This window comes from Cantharellus anzutake (genome assembly GCF_015039405.1).
Source record: "Cantharellus anzutake strain C23 chromosome Unknown EI90scaffold_6, whole genome shotgun sequence".
NCBI lineage: Eukaryota > Fungi > Basidiomycota > Agaricomycetes > Cantharellales > Hydnaceae > Cantharellus > Cantharellus anzutake.
Window position 1 is genome coordinate 1,479,925 of NW_024066956.1, and position 15,874 is coordinate 1,495,798.

Below are 15,874 nucleotides of genomic sequence, written 5' to 3' on the forward strand. Positions count from 1 at the left end.
ATCACATGATACGGAGTTAAGCACATAGCCGATCACCTACTCCGGAAATTTGGACGCGACACTTCGGGCAAAATGTAGTATGGCTGTGCTCCGGCACTGTCCGGCATCTGTCTTCCCACGGCAAACAAGCTCGCTTTAAGGCTCTAATCATCACACCCCTCCCCAAGCCATCACAGAAAAAATCCAAAACAAATGTAGTAGTTACCCCCACCCAAAATTAACCCAGCCCAGCCCAACCCAACCCGATTCATTTGCTTCTTGCTCATATGTGCTAAAATTATGTTGGAATCTTGTATTGCGCGCTCAGCACTTTGTCATTATTGAGCCCAGTCAAGGGAAAAACATGGTAGAACTACCTAATAATAGTCCAATCCTGCTCTGGTGTTGATCACTACAGTATCCTCACCCCAAGAAATTGGCCGATGAGGTGAAAAAGAACATTATTTTGAGCGCGCAATACAAGATTCCAACATAATTTTAGCACATATGAGCAAGAAGCAAATGAATCGGGTTGGGTTGGGCTGGGCTGGGTTAATTTTGGGTGGGGGTAACTACTACATTTGTTTTGGATTTTTTCTGTGATGGCTTGGGGAGGGGTGTGATGATTAGAGCCTTAAAGCGAGCTTGTTTGCCGTGGGAAGACAGATGCCGGACAGTGCCGGAGCACAGCCATACTACATTTTGCCCGAAGTGTCGCGTCCAAATTTCCGGAGTAGGTGATCGGCTATGTGCTTAACTCCGTATCATGTGATCTTTTGTATTGAATCCAGAACGTGAGAACATTGCGTAAAGAGCTATTATTTTGCGCGTCCACGGAGCTCCTCCGACTGGGTACGAGTCTGGCCCCACACGGACTATATTAGGTAAGGAAAGTCGGTCCATTCCGGATTCACGCTCTTCGGCATCGGCAGCTCTATGACTTCGTATAAACGACGCCATGCTGATTGAGGTCATCATAACTAGTGAACACCACTCGACACTAGTGACGACTTGATTAGATAAGTTGTAGTCGTGGCGATTTATCACTCCGTCCTCTCTCAGGCTCCATCATCCCCATCTTATCTTCGATGATTTCCAATAGCGCAACGACCTCGTCAAATATGGGCGCTGCTTAAAGGTTACACGGTCCTCTCAGAGATGGAAGGTAATCCAGTATAAGAGAACGTGGAGACCAGCGATATTCTGGCTCAATCCCGTTGTAGGTCCATTACAGGAGAATTTAGATCACATATTTTGGGTTCACCCCATGGGCCAGTACCGTAGTTCTGATTCATCGAAGGCCTAATGGAGGTATGTACCTCATAGGCTGAAATGGTTCCCATAGGGTTCTTCCACTCGTCAACGGCCCTCCATTCGGCCTCCATGCTTATTCGGCTGAGGGCGCTCGGCATGATAGACGCTAAGGGCGCAGTCCTTCCCGGCTAAATTTCTAGCTCTGTCGTAGGGCTCTGCTGGGTTTCTCATTTAATCGGTCAACTTCACGAATCAACCGTGACGGGTGGCCTTCAACAGGCTGTTAGCCTTCATTAAGACCTCGCGGTGGGGAATGCCTGCCCTATCACTTCTATCGTTACTAGTATAAACGGGTTCCTTGCCTAACTTTGCCTTGACAACTCCTCAGAAATCCCTCCAATTCCTGAATCGCACACGGTTGCAAGGTTGGCTGGCGCTAGATTCTAGAGTATCCACGAGGAATTCTCTCCATCGCGACTTGTGCAGTCTGATTCATAGATTAGAACACGGACCTCATATACACCGGAGAGGGACTGCTTGTCTGATTGTAGTAGAATTTCTCGTGCTAGACCGATTTAGGCAAAGTGCAGACTTGAACCTATACATAATAGGTGCTGACGCGCGGCATCAACTTATCTTAGCCGCCCACGTGTACACCGCCTACCGATCATGAGGTCTAGCGACCTAGTGGATATCCTGAGCTACACGCGTATCCTATAATACGAGCATCTTATGAGTTGAGCCTGTTGAATAGTGTATTTCATCCCCGCGCGTGCGCTGCGCGCAAGCGCAGCGCTCAGGCTCTGGTACGCTCTTTACCTTGCGACCCATACGAAATCTTCATATCATCGCTTGCCATCCAGACATCTCAAGAGGCTGACTTGCGCGACTTACATCCACGAGTAAGCGCCCATTCCGTTAGTGGCCTTCTGGCAATGGCCGCACGGTATTACATTTTCATATCTCTGTGGCTAATTAATACAGTTCAAGCACACCCTTATTCATCCCAACCGCCAGAAAGTGTGGGCGCTCCCGTGGAAATCAGTGCCCAACGCAGTCCCAGTCCCAGGCCCCCGTAGATTCTCATCATCCAACGCAACAAATGGCCTTCGGGGCTAGGCCAGGATATACAGTATTCTAAGTCTCCAGCTAGCATCCAATCGACTGCAGTTGGGGAACAGTGTTATGGGAGCTGATGTCGAAACGCGGGAGGGTACCGTTCTTGCCTAGTAGCACGAGTACCTCACTCTACTTATAAGTGTCATATTGATCTTCTACCTCCTCCACCTGGGATAGGAAGGATCGTGCACATGTAAGCAGTCTGAGCTGCTGTGGATTCTCATATAGAGGAGCAAAAGGGAAACGCAGCGGGGGGCTGGAGGCGACGAGCTCGATGGGGAAAGTGAGAGCGGAGCCCGGTTCCCAACACTTGTATTGAGCGAAAGCTATGCGAATGTACGGAACCGTTCTCCCACAGCGATGAGCAAATTGTTTGCCTGGATTTTATTCATGGGCAGCGGCCACAAGAGCCTATTCCACATCAGTAACAGACTCGCTGATATGGACCAGGAAAACCCACCTTTCTGAACTTTTCCAAAGCTCTTAACAATGGAGGATGGGGTCGGACAACCCCGTTGTCTGCAAGGATTGCAATTGAGAGACGTCTGGGAGAAGTCATTCCCTCAACAACGTCGGGTTCCCACGGAATCTCAAGCACCTGATGTTCCGCAGCTCATGCCTCTGCGTCTAACATGGCTCAGGCAAAAAGTGCTAGGTCACACGCCGATCGAGTCAGTGGGCCAACAACTCCGATAATGTTGTCCATCGCCCATAAGCCTCGTATGCAGCATACGAGCTACGGAACGCTTCATACCGTACAGTCCACAGTGGGCTGCCGGCACTCTGAAAACAAAGAGTTCCTCGGAAATGAAAGCGAAAATAAGTTCACCAAGTACCTCTGAGAAAAAGTTATAAGGACAAGGATACAAAACTCACGATGCTGCCACCTACATCCGATCCGATGCCCAGAGGGGTTACATCCAATCCGAATCACAGCCTGAAGACACAACACCGCGCTAAAAAATGAGGAAGGAAGGCCTTGCAAACCTTAACTCGTTGATCGCGGGTATTGTGCGCAGCACTAGCTGCAATACCATGGGAATCGAGGTATTTAGTAGAACCCAGGGCACTGCTTGGTGAGGAGCTCAACTCCTACGCCAGGGAAGAGAGGGTGAGGTTTGGACATGAGAAATTGCATTGAATAGCGACCCGGAGATTTTGACTCCGAATTGACCACCTTGGGGCGCCGGCAGAAAACCTACAAAACCCCTTTGAGATGAGCGCAAAAGGAAATATACACGTGATCATGGCCAAACAAAAAATGATGGGAATTGATTTAGAAACCAGCCAACGACCATTGCCTACATGTGACGTTATTATGTAATAAATATTCATTGCGTGCGGCCTCATCGTCCCCTCCCTGTTATTCCCCAACCCAACCCAATTACCAAACTAAAATTATTAATTACCATTACAGCGCTTGTGTATTGTAGAACGTGCTCGGAATAGGGTTTGTTTAGTGCAGTTAGTGTAGCATTGCTTATCAGTGTTATATATACATTGAAGTCATCCTCGTGCAATAACTGTGGCAAAAAAAAATCCACCAAGAATGAATCGAACCTGCACAAGCAGGGGGGAGACAGGCTCATAAACAGCGCTATAATCCACTAGACCAAGTAGACTCACATGGATCCGGTCCTAAAAGTAATATATAAAGTGTTAATTTCAGCCACGGATCCGGGGTTGATCACGAAGTCAAAAGCCGCCCAATGTACATTTTTCATGACATTGATCACCCCTTGGAATTGAAGTTTTTCATCTTAAAAGTTTTCTAAGGGAGAAAAAAAAGAAACACCATACAGGACTCAAACCAAGACCCATCCAGACACGGGATTGAACATAATCCGGCACCGGCCGCTAAGCCAAACCACCATCGCTAGGGGCCTCAACCAAACCATATATATGTACAGTTAAACTGGCCTCACAATTCCCTCGCCCCCCTTCATCCACTATTTTTTTCTTACTGCATACAACTTTCTGTTCCCTTCCGTTAAATGCCCCACAGTTATGAAGGCGCCCGGGCCCCTGCCCGTGCGTCTTCACGCTTGCATCCTATTCATTTCCTTCATTGTAATTGGCGGATTCAAAAAAATTATCATCATTTTCATATTTGTGTAAATTCATCAAACACGTGATTTTTTGCGCTCATCTCAGAGGGGTTTTGTAGGTTCACTGGGCGCCAAAGCCAGCGGATGGTTAGCGAAAAAGATTCCGATCTGTCACAGCCACTCAGCAACCCACATTCTCCATCCATAAATTTAAAGCGTGCAAGGTACATACCCTCCATCTCCCATTACTCACCACTCATCCTCATCATTTTTGCCTTGATGCCTTCACGTTGTTTTATCTGTCGACTAAAAGGAAAGGTGTGTCTCAATTTCAATACCCAATTCCCCAATCTCCCTTCAAACTTTGGCATTGTCACTGCCGTGAAATCCGATAAGTTCGTGAAGGACTCCGAAGGAGTTGCGAAGGAGTACCTAGCTTCACTTGATTGGAAAGTCCAGCATGGAAAACACTTAATGATTCGATGCCCGGGGAGGGGAGGACTCTCAGCTTGCAGCGAATGCATAGACGACTGGTTCTTCAGCGACGCACGGCTTCCTCCGCGATTTGTTGTCACATGTGACACAAACATTGAATTGTTCATTTTCGAATTTTTTATTCTGGCACATGACCTCGTCAACTTAGCTTACCTCGGTTGAACTTGTAGGGATGTGTCGATTCCCTCAATTCCCAACCTTGTGGTCTATGTAGTAGGATGCGGATCGAGTGCCTTGCGTGCTCGATGACAATTTCCAGTGAGGTCAAGGTATGTCTTCCTCTATCGCGCTGATACTCTCTTGATAAAAGGAATAATTCATAGAGATCGGCTAGAGCCCGGGAGTGCTTGTGTGAGGCTCAAAGTATGGCTGAGCCTGGGCGTGCATGGATCGGTATGTCTGATGCCTCTAAACACCGTAATCGTACTTCTCTGTCTCTGTATGTAGCACCTCTTCCAAAGTCTCGCCGGCTTCTTTCGGACCTGCAATTGATCCTTGAAGATCCAACGGGTCAAAGCGCAGCTGATGAAGGAAACTCCACCCAGTCCACTGCTTCCTTGCCGATGGGAACTCCAGTTCATGCGCCTCATATGCCGGAGAGCCAAACGCCCACTGGCTTGCCCGATGGTTCGCTATCTACTACAGCCTTTCCAGCGAATTATATTGGTGCCGCGTCAGCTGTTAATGGGCCTCTCTACGCGTTTCCCATGACGTCATCCGCACATGATCCCAACCTCGATGAAGAATTGCCGGATCTCCAAACCCAAACCTTATTCCATCCTGTCCAAGGTTCGGGAGAAGGACCCGCTTCGATTGACCCTACACTGTTCGACATGATGCTTCCCTTCTCTCAATTCAACCCTGATCCCGAAATGGCTTCCCGTTCCCAGATCTCGAACCCTACGTCGTTGGACCCATTCCATCATGCTGGGCCTTCCAGATCTACCCCTTCTCGCATCGTTGGACCAGTGCCGATCGTTGCTGCGATCGAAACTCCTGATCGCGTACAGGATAGGTGGATGAAGACGAACTCAAATGAGGATGTTGTCTATTGGCTTCGAGGCTTGGCTCGGGAGCTGGGATATCACCTTGTCCCTCTCTGAGTTGACGCGGGCGGTGGCGGATCCGCCGGACCGAAAGACGTGTTTCATGCAAGTGATTCCTCACGCTCAGAATTTCTGCTTTGCTCGGTGGTGTGTGATTGCGTGTATAGTACTGGTGGTCTTCCGACTCGTGTTTTTGTTTTCCGTTTCTCGTGCCATGTGTAGAGTCGGTGACCTCTTGCTTGTTCCGTTGACACGGTTCATGTACGTTTGTTTCCAATACATCTCTTGTTGCCCAAGTGGCCAAACGGATTCACTGCTTCTCTTCTAGCCTAGGTTTGGAGTGAATGTGGGAAAGATAGGGAGGTGTTACAGGGGGAAAAGTAATGTAACATGGGAGAGAAGTGACCTAGCGAGCGTGTAAATGAGAAAATCATCATACTCACGGATAGTACTCTGCCACAGATGGTACAGTGATACGTCCATTTCAATTGACCACTGAGACGCTTTGAGTGTATCTTTTAAGCGCTTACGCGATCCGCAGTGAAAAAGGTCCATCAATTGTTTCTCTTCCAGCTCGGCTCGGAGTCCGATGATCGAAATGGAAGCACAAGCTTGCTCTGTGACCCACATGGACGATAATTAAGGAGAAGTCGGTCGAAGCCGCCCTTGATTCCAGATTCAATTCAATCACACTCTTCGGCATCGGGAGGACTATGACTTTGTAATATGACGCTGCTTGGTCATCATGACTAATGAACGCCACTCGACAGTGACGACTTCGGTTTATCCGCTCCCTTCTCTCTCCATCATCCTCATCCTATCTTCGACGATTTCCGATGGCACAACCACCTCGGAGATGAAAGACAAGAGCCATACAAATCGCCTTTTCAGTTACACAGCCAGATATCCAGACATTCCTGGAAGCCAATCGTGTCCATATATATTGCTGGAAGGGAGGAAACAACCAACCAGAAAGGAGGGGTCGAAGCGATCATTTCTCTAGGGGTATCAAGCAAAGTGCAACAGCCTTCCGGCATTCAAAAGCCCAAGTGATCTATTCGGTGGGTTCGGCTCGCTGTTATAAGTCTCGCGGTCTAAATGAGCGTCCAACCTGCGTAGCTTTATGTTGATACGCTTAGGATGCGCTTATGGCAAGCATGGGTGTTATTCCGTTCTCGACCATTCCATACTCGCATCATTGCGGAATTCCCGACATTGATGGAAAACTTGATTGAACAAGCTAAGAAAGTATTGTTCCTAGTGACGAGTACGGTCCTTGACTTGCTTTTAGAATTCTGTTCAACTTCAGATTACTGGGAAGCTAGTTTAGCGTCCAAGATCTTAACCGGTGCTGTAAAGGGGCCCATCCAGTGAGCTGAAGAGCATGGGGATAAGATCGTTTTCAAGCTGCCAATGTATGACCGTGGCGCCTTTGATCGAAGGGATAATAATGTCACCGTCCCTTCCCGAACCTATTCCGGCGATGCGGTTAAGTTTTCTCCCGAACACTGATTTGGAAGTGACCAGCCTATTTTCGGAACATACCACACCAAGTAGATGATGGTAGATCGGAAGATCGCTCTACTCTAGTGGCACGTTCAATCAGCTGCCATTATTAGGAGGCATCCCTCAAATTGATTCCTTTTTGTTTCACAGCAAGAACATACAGGACCGGGTCAATCTTAAAATGACGACGCACATAGAGTACGTCTGTCGTTCCTTCCGGATACCCGAGCACCGCGTATGTGCTAACGGTCGCGCTATGTGTGTTGCCAGGGTTGGGGTTTTAAGACATGGCCATTCTTAGCTGGCACAAGGCATTGACGCCTCCACTACCGAACCCTCCACCGCCAGCCACCATCTTAGATCTTCGGCGAAGGGAGCACGTACATTCGGGCGAAAGAGCCCCAGAGCGGTAGGTTCAGAGTTGGAAGCGTACCTGGGCTTGCAGCAAGAAGGAACTAGGGCAAATCAGTGGATTGGTTTTGTGCTTTATTGATGGAGTCCTTGGTCCTGACTGTCTAATGGAACACAGTATGAGGTTGAGCGGTTGGCGTGGCCCGCCGCTCGAAGCGTCCCTTTCTGGCGACTCGCAGCCTGAAATCATTTTGTATGTCACATTATTTAATCCACATTATTATTGAAGGGATCTGTTTGGTAACGAACGGAAATGGATGTCCGTTACAGGAGAATTCATTTTGTATTCACCACATAGGCCAGTGCCTATAGTTCTGGTTAATCGAAGACCTAATGGGAGTATGTACCTCTTTTGGGCTGAAATGGTTTCCACATGGTCCCGCCACTTGTCCTGCCTACAACGGTTCTCCATTCGGCCTCGGTGCATATTCGTCTCAGAGTAGCATGCTCGGCATGAAAGACGCTGGGGGCGCAGTCCTCCCTGGCTAAATTTCCTGGTCTGTCGTGGGAGATTCTCGATTAATTGGTCAACTTCATGATCCAACCGTGACGGGTGGCCTTCAACAGGCTGTTAGCCTTCATTAAGACCTCGTGGTGGCGAATGCCTGCCTTATCACCTCTATTGTATTGTTACTAGTATCGAGTTCCTTGCCTATCTTTACCTTGACAACTCTTCAGAAGTCTGTCCAACTCCTGAATCGCATACGGTCACAAGGCTGGCGCTAGATTCTAGAGTATCCATAATCGCGACGGGTCCACAAAGTTTGATTCATGGATTAGAACTCGGATGTCATATATGCCGGAGAGGGGCTTCTATCTGATTGTCATAGGATCAGTAGCGTTAGACTGATTTAGGCAATGCGATCTATATATAATAGGTGCTAACGCGCAGCATCAACTTATCTTAGCCGCCTACGTGTACACCGCCTACCTGATCATGACGTCTACTTATGCGAGTCTCGCGGCCTCCTAGTGGATGTCCTGAGCTGCACATCGATCCTATACGAGCGTCTTATGAGTTGAGGTTGAGTGATGTATTTCATCCCCGCGCGCGCGCTGCGCAGCGCTCAGGCTCTGGTACGCTCTTTACCTGGCGACCCATACGAAATCTACTTATCATCGCTTGCCGTCCAGACATCTCAAGAGGCCAGCTTGCGAGACTTACATACACAAGTAAGCGCCCGTCCGTTAGCGGCCTTCTGACATGGCCGCGCGGTATTGCACTTTCATATCTCTGTGGCCAATTCAAGCACGCCCCTATTCATCCCAACCGCCAGATACTGATAGTGTGGGCGCTCCCGTGGAAATCAATATCCAACGCAGTGCACCAGTCCCCAACCCCCGTAGGTTCTCATCATCCAAGGTAACAAATGGCCTTTGGGGCTAGTCCAGGATATACAGTATTCTAAAGCTCCAGCTAGCATCCGATCAACTACGGTCGGGGAACGTGGTTACAGGAGCCGATGTCGAAACGCGAGAGGGCACCCGTTTTTGCATAGTAGCACAGCACCTCACTCCACTCTACTTATAATTGTCATATTCCCGGTTATGCGAGACCACGCTTCCACAACAACTCTCTAACAGTACCAAGGGAGCATGCCACCCACATGTGTTGAACCTGGGGGTTGTAAGCCATTTGAAAAAGGCAACGCGGCGGAAACCGAAGACTGACGAGCTCGATGGGAAGATGAGATTGGGAAAAGCGAGAGCGGAGCCCAGTTCTCAACGTTTGTATTGAGCGAAAGCTATGCGAATGTACGGAATCGTTCTCTCCCACAGTGATGAACCGGTAGATTGGTTTGACTGGCTAAGAGTGCCATTTTTAGCAACGGCCGTAAAGTGAGCGCGGCACCCACATGCTGGTTGCTTCAGTTGACGTGCTGGGGATCATCATCCTGTATCTTATTGGATCACAAAAACCCCCGGTTCACTGTGCTTGAGGAGCCCGCCCAGGGCCGAAGATCCGCTACGCTACAGGCCAGGCTGCGGGTTACTAATGCGCGCCCTTCCCAGTCGACACTTGACACCCAATCGGGTTTCAGGGCAGATGGTTTCGATATGCAAGCACCCCATGGTGTCGGGACAAGTTTGTCTATTGACGCCAAGCTGGATTGCAATTCAAAAACTTGAACTCCACCTTCCCATCACAGTACTAGACGCAACCGTGCAAGGACCAGGGTTGGAATTGACGATGTTAGACACCTTGTCGGACGACGGTCAATATTACAATTACCTTGCTTCCAAGGTCACTTGCATGGTCACAATTCGTAGGAATTCTGCCATATAGTTACATAACCCCATTTGGTCCACTCCCTCCAGTCGATCTGGAGCCTTATCGACGACATGAACAACCCCTACTGAACTAGATATCGAGGGGAACGCGCGTGGAATTGGGGGTTCTCAGGGGAAGCTCCACCCTGGATCAACTCAGAAGAATGTTTACTCAGACGCCTTCTGCTCTGTGTGTTGAAGTTGTACCGGATATCCCTGATGGCAACTTCCATTATTGCAACATTTGTGATTCTCGAGAATTTGTCTGACTTGATGCCCAACATTCGGGCTGTCACGAGAACGGAGAGTTGCCAAATCTTGGAGTGCGGAAGATGCTGATATTCTGGCGTGGAAAGATGCAAGTAAATTGGGTCTTGCTTTCTGGATTCACACACTGCGTGTGGCTTTCGTTAGTGATTTGGTGCTTGGAAATTATGGAGAGTTTAGATTCGACAGGGGCAGGGAGGTAGAAGAGTCAACCAGATGCGTTTTTACACCCTAGGCACCTTTCCCACATGCAACCCACATGCGCGCAACTCTCAAAATGCGCGCCTATGTTGATTAGGCCGTACTCATGCGGAATTCATGCATGCGCATTCCTAGAAACACGCCCTAGTCCCTCCCCACGCATCATTCACGTACTGAGGCATTCTAGATGTATACTGGTGCCTTTTTTCCCCTCATGTACCGCTTCCCAGATCGCTGGTACTTAGTCAACACTTAAAACATAAGCCCCTCTTGTTAGCAGCTGCACAGACGGTTGCTCACCATTGAAGTGCCTATTCTCCGGTTCATCTTTGTCGCCTGTGAAGCGCCAAAAGTAAGGTGGGAATATTATATGATCCAATACATAACTTTCACCACTCTTTCAACTCATATCGGCCATATAATTTTGCACAAGCAAGGTCACGGTTGCGAAGCAACCTTTCTAGTATTACAATATCATTCGCAAACCACCAGCGGTGTTGGCCGAATGTTGCCATCTCTCAATCATACAAGCTCCCCGTACAAGCTCCCCGTTTCGGGTTGTTTGTGATTACCCTGTAACATGGCTGTTTGACGAGGACAAATCTCCGTTGACTAATCAATTCAAAAATTTGAATTGAACTCTGTTGAGGATTGGGACTGGGTTGGGAAGATACGTAGAACACTTAAGAGGAATCACTTGGGCTTCACACTTCTCAACCCCCCCCTCCGAGAAAATAAAACACTTCCATGCCTTCGCGTTGTTTTGTCTGTCGACTGAAAGGAAAGGTGCGTTCTTGGGCCATTTTTTCGCATGATCGGGTAACTCCGTGGTTGCACTGTTTGACCTTCCAAAGTCGATCATCAGAGTAAACAAGTTCCTTCTCTAACTTCACCTTCACCACTTTCCAGGGATGTGTCCAGCTCCCAAATCAGTTATCCTGTACTGCATGTCAACAGTTGCGCGTTGAGTGCCTGTCCTGCACAATCAAGATTCCCAATGCTGTTAGAGTGCGTTTTCGCCAATGCAGCAATGGACGGAGGCTGAGACTAACCCCATAGAAATTAACTGGGGCTCGGGAGTGTCTGGAGGAGGTCAAGGCTCTGGCTTCCGGCGATCCTGGGCGTGTTGGGATAGGTACGTACGGTTCTATTCTCTGAGTGTTCTCGTCCCATGCAGAGCTTATTCCGTTTCTCTTCGTTCCATAGCACTGCTCCCCAAGACGCGACAGTTTCTTTCATATTTGCAATCAGGCCCCCTGGGTGCCGCAACTCAGCCTGTAGCTGACCCGATAGTCCCCGCAACGACTACTATCTTTTCCCCAGCGGCTGTCTTGCCAAACGGAACTCACGAATGGGGGAACCGAGTGGATACTGTTTTGGCCTATGAGGTGTCTGCTGCACTCCCACCAGCAAACGATCTCGGGAACATGCCGGTCATTGATGAGGCCTCATTATCCACCTTGGGGTTATCTGGATATGTCGGAACCATTGATGAAGCGACCCTCTTACACGTTAGTTCCCTTCAGCCAACGACCACCAACCACGAGACGGTACCCTACGGCGGGAATTGGGATCTTCCGATGCCGGACAACTGGAATGACACTGCCAACCGTGGAAGTGCAGGACCTTCTACAGCGACCTACCATGCCTCTTCAAATGAAACTCGTGCCGGGACTCTAGGAAATGGAGCGAATTGGGGCGAGGATACTGTGGGCTGGCTGAAGGGACTGGCTTGGAGTATGGGATACTACCTCATCCCTCGCGGCGCTGCCATTCCCGGTGGTGCTCTTGTTTAGGAGCTTCACTTCATGTTTTTGAACGTTAGTGTCTTTCTTTTCTCTGCACAATTCAGTGACGATAAATTGTTGACGTAGACTGATTGGTTCGGTTGTGTCATCATGAGTGGCTCCGTTACTCGGATATTCTGCACCACGTTGATATGTACATGTAGAGTGAGGCCCGTGGTCTGGAATCCTCGCATCTTGATTTGAATTTAGATCGAATGATGTTCCAAGCATTTGTGCTTGTCCACTCACGTTGTCCAGTCTGCAGATCGGGTCCCGGGCTGGCTATTGTATTGACTCAGCTTTTGTTCTTGATCAATTCCAATCACGGATGGAACTACACCTATCTGAAATCGATTTATCCGCCTTCGTTGTGGCTAGTTGTGGCCTCTCACTTCCTTTCCACTTTTCCTCGGTTCGCCACATGGAGCGATCGCCAACCTTGTATCTTTTGCGCAGCCTCTCTGAGTTCATCACCGCTGGGGATGCATGCATATACATATACACCCACCTCGTATATGATAGCCCTTCAGTTCCTCCTGTGCAGTCATCTCCATCTCGTTGCTCCGTCTTGCAGCATATTGAACGTTTATTCTTTGCCTGGGATCCTGCATTTAGGCAACTTCCCCAATTGAACGTCCAGGTCACATCTACAGGCGCACCCGTACACCCAATTGAATTTAATCGCGGCATCGAATCATGAGCTGCGAACCTTACTCAACCATGACAACATTAAGTGTAATTGCAGTAGCCAATTGTCTCTCGTTCCAGCCCTGCCACTTACCCTGCCATCATCATAGACAAAGTCGCGGTCGTCACTCCCGTCCCTGTCCTACGGACGGCAGAGACTCGATATTTTCAATGGCGCAGCTCCTCCGCCTCAAGCGCGACAGGAGAGGCGGGGTTGCGGAATGGCTTTTCAGTAAGGTAGCCATCCAGACCTTCGTGGCAGCTGCTGGTGTCGATACTGCTGAAGGGGGACACAACCAAACGGGAAGGAGGGGCTGAAGCCATTACTTCAGAGAATGTTGAGCAAGCTGCGGCAACGCTTTCGTATTGCAAGACAAAGTGATCTGTTTCCGAAGGTGGGTAGGGCTCGCTGTTATGGGTCTCGTGGGTTAAATGTGTGTCCAACCTGATAGGTTTCTTGTTGATACTCTTAGGATGTCACCCCCGCTTATGGCAAGCCTAGGTGTTATCCCGCTCTCCGTCATTTCTGTGTGCGCTATGCCCGAACATTCTATACGGGTGTTATTCCCTGCCAAAACCATCCACACGGGATTCCCGATATTGAACAGCCTGAGAAAGAAGTGTGTGTTCCTAGTGACGAGTATGTTCCTTAAAGATTCTGTCCAACTAAATTCACTTTCAGATTACTAGGAAGCGAGTTTAGCGTCAAGGAGGTCAACAGGAGAACTGGAGAGCGCGGAGATAAGATCGTTTTCAAGTTGATGTATGACCGTGGTACTCTGAAGCAGGCAAGTTATCTTCCTTGGGACGAATGAATGTAAGCGGATTATTTTCATGCTTTATCGATTGGGTCCTGACTGTCTAATTTTGGCGGAAAACAGCATGAGGCCCAGCGGTTCACCCTATTCCCAAACTCCTGACCATATCCTTGTCGCTAGCCTCGGGCGAAGTTCGGACGATAATGTCACGGATAGGAAAGGTAGCGACGAGGGTCTCCACATAAAGCGTCCGCTTCGTGCGAACTAGAATAGCATGAACGTTTTAGATCTAGTGCGTCATATTGTTTAATTTCAGTTATCAAAGGGATCTGTTCGGTGACGAAATAAATATGTAGACTCACCCACAAAGGGATTTAGATCACATATTCTCCATCCACCACATGAGCCAGTACCTATACTTTTGGTCAATCGGAAACCTAACTCATTCGGGCTGCTTCAGGGCGAGGTGCTGAATACCATGAGTGCAGCTATAAAACATGGGACCATTCATAATCCGCAAGATCAAGCTTGGCCAGCTGCGATTCGATATGCCACACTACAAAGTTGCTTCATTTGAGTTGTCTCGTTCATTGGGTAAGTGACGAGATGGGGAACTAATGCGAGATAGCCAAACTCCGACGTTTAATGCAAACCTATTATGATGCATGTTGAAGGCTCACTTCAGCTCCAAGGGCGAACTTCTACCCATGCAAGGCGAGAGCCATCGACCCTGCTTGAGGCAGACAATTTGGACTAGAGCATCGTCTGTTTATCACCTAGGTGGAACTAATGAGATGGTCGCCGAGAGCATGCACAGAGGACTTGAAGAACACAAGAAGAATTTTCAAGTGTGTTGGTACACGATTAAGTGGAGTTATGGCGAACTGATATGCAACTCTTTTATTGCAAGGAAGGATCAGGTTCGACCTATCCGCGCATCGGCAAAGAAGTGGAATTGTCGTAGCAGGCAATATTTATCAGTCTGGACTGAATGTCATTTACCGCGTGCTAACATGTAATCTTAAAAAACTCACCCCGATCCACAATGAGTCCACTGGAAGTCAACGTCGATTCACCTACCCATAGCTGGCTGCCAGTTATGTAGTCTCCATCGATTACCCGACATATCGCTAGCCTTGCTAATGTGTGTGCTGGGATGTGTGAAAACTCTTGTAAGATATTGATATTTTATAAGCCCAGCATGTGCATGGTCCAAGTCCCCAACAAGATACACCGCTCGTGGTTAGCTTATGTAAGAACTACATACCAATCGCTCCGCTTCAGTTCTATCGCATCGTTTTGCGTTAGATGCGGGTCTCATTGAATGAACGGAGTAGGGTGTATGGGAAATTCAAGCTGTGGCCTATGGAGGGACGTGCCCTCTGAGGATAGCGACGACGAGGCATACACCGAGGAAGCAGAGATGTCCAGCGGTATGTGGTGCCATAGCGTGGCACTTTCGGGAGAAATCAATTGTCACTTCCTAGATGCCTCAACGCAGGATCATGTAGTGTTTCCTCAAACACCTTCACCTGGTCCTACCCCTGAGATCGTATATACAAGGCCCTTCTGTAACTATATATTGCTCACGAAGGTTGAAAACGCGCAAAGCGTTAAAGGCGGACTCCTGCCCAGTAGCCTGGTTGCGGCGGCATTCAATTCGAAAAGATCCATGAACTGGATCCGAATAGGGAAGGAACTCGCCCACAGATTAAAAGATAGGCCGCGGGGCTCCAGGTATTGGAATATCAACAGCAACCATGGCGATCCAATGGCGTTCGTTTCCCCTTCCTCCTGGTTCAGCGACTTCGCTAGTGAGTGCTGGCTCCGTATAACGAGAAGATTTTTTTGAACTTGCTCTTGTTGAGAGCTGCCTCTTCCATCTATAAAAACATTGACATCTTTGTATTAGTTGTGTCGCAGCTTTACGCGAAACATATAAAGTAAATGTAATTGTCATTAAATCTCTCCCGCGACGACATAACCTTTACATTTTTCAAGCGGCGTTCAACAGATAGATAGCACAAAGTGGTTAGCTTCGGTAT

General features: G+C 48.6%; 6 protein-coding genes across 6 annotated transcripts; 5 read left to right on the forward strand and 1 right to left on the reverse strand.

The window, feature by feature from the left end:
* Nucleotides 1–2,094: 2,094 nt before the first annotated feature.
* On the reverse strand, nucleotides 2,095–2,674 carry EI90DRAFT_3038506 (uncharacterized protein; the record flags this gene model as incomplete). Its single annotated transcript, XM_039058866.1, has 1 exon — nucleotides 2,095–2,674. A coding segment is annotated over exon 1 (155 nt), but the record flags the coding sequence as incomplete, so codon positions are not given.
* Nucleotides 2,675–5,024: 2,350 nt separating this feature from the next.
* On the forward strand, nucleotides 5,025–6,248 carry EI90DRAFT_3038509 (uncharacterized protein). Its single transcript, XM_039058867.1, has 3 exons — nucleotides 5,025–5,164; nucleotides 5,219–5,288; nucleotides 5,343–6,248. The coding sequence occupies exons 1-3, from the start codon at nucleotides 5,114–5,116 to the stop codon at nucleotides 5,996–5,998; spliced, it is 777 nt and encodes a 258-aa protein (XP_038921535.1). The 5' UTR covers nucleotides 5,025–5,113; the 3' UTR covers nucleotides 5,999–6,248.
* Nucleotides 6,249–7,081: 833 nt separating this feature from the next.
* EI90DRAFT_3012848 (uncharacterized protein) lies at nucleotides 7,082–8,347 on the forward strand (the record flags this gene model as incomplete). The annotated part of the gene is made up of 6 exons (XM_039056599.1): nucleotides 7,082–7,311; nucleotides 7,598–7,645; nucleotides 7,749–7,856; nucleotides 7,977–8,051; nucleotides 8,088–8,121; nucleotides 8,171–8,347. The coding sequence occupies 6 exons, from the start codon at nucleotides 7,082–7,084 to the stop codon at nucleotides 8,345–8,347; spliced, it is 672 nt and encodes a 223-aa protein (XP_038921536.1).
* A 2,908-nt stretch (nucleotides 8,348–11,255) lies between these two features.
* Nucleotides 11,256–11,798, forward strand: EI90DRAFT_2307811 (uncharacterized protein). Its single transcript, XM_039052855.1, has 3 exons — nucleotides 11,256–11,383; nucleotides 11,507–11,605; nucleotides 11,657–11,798. Exons 1-3 carry the CDS (start codon nucleotides 11,345–11,347, stop codon nucleotides 11,753–11,755), a joined length of 237 nt encoding a protein of 78 aa, XP_038921537.1. The 5' UTR covers nucleotides 11,256–11,344; the 3' UTR covers nucleotides 11,756–11,798.
* Nucleotides 11,799–13,407: 1,609 nt separating this feature from the next.
* EI90DRAFT_3038528 (uncharacterized protein) lies at nucleotides 13,408–13,795 on the forward strand. The gene is made up of 2 exons (XM_039058868.1): nucleotides 13,408–13,466; nucleotides 13,545–13,795. The coding sequence occupies exon 2, from the start codon at nucleotides 13,546–13,548 to the stop codon at nucleotides 13,759–13,761; it is 216 nt and encodes a 71-aa protein (XP_038921538.1). The 5' UTR covers nucleotides 13,408–13,466; nucleotide 13,545; the 3' UTR covers nucleotides 13,762–13,795.
* A 1,065-nt stretch (nucleotides 13,796–14,860) lies between these two features.
* On the forward strand, nucleotides 14,861–15,799 carry EI90DRAFT_2308303 (uncharacterized protein). Its single transcript, XM_039052856.1, has one exon. It carries the CDS (start codon nucleotides 15,154–15,156, stop codon nucleotides 15,679–15,681), a length of 528 nt encoding a protein of 175 aa, XP_038921539.1. The 5' UTR covers nucleotides 14,861–15,153; the 3' UTR covers nucleotides 15,682–15,799.
* Nucleotides 15,800–15,874: the final 75 nt, after the last annotated feature.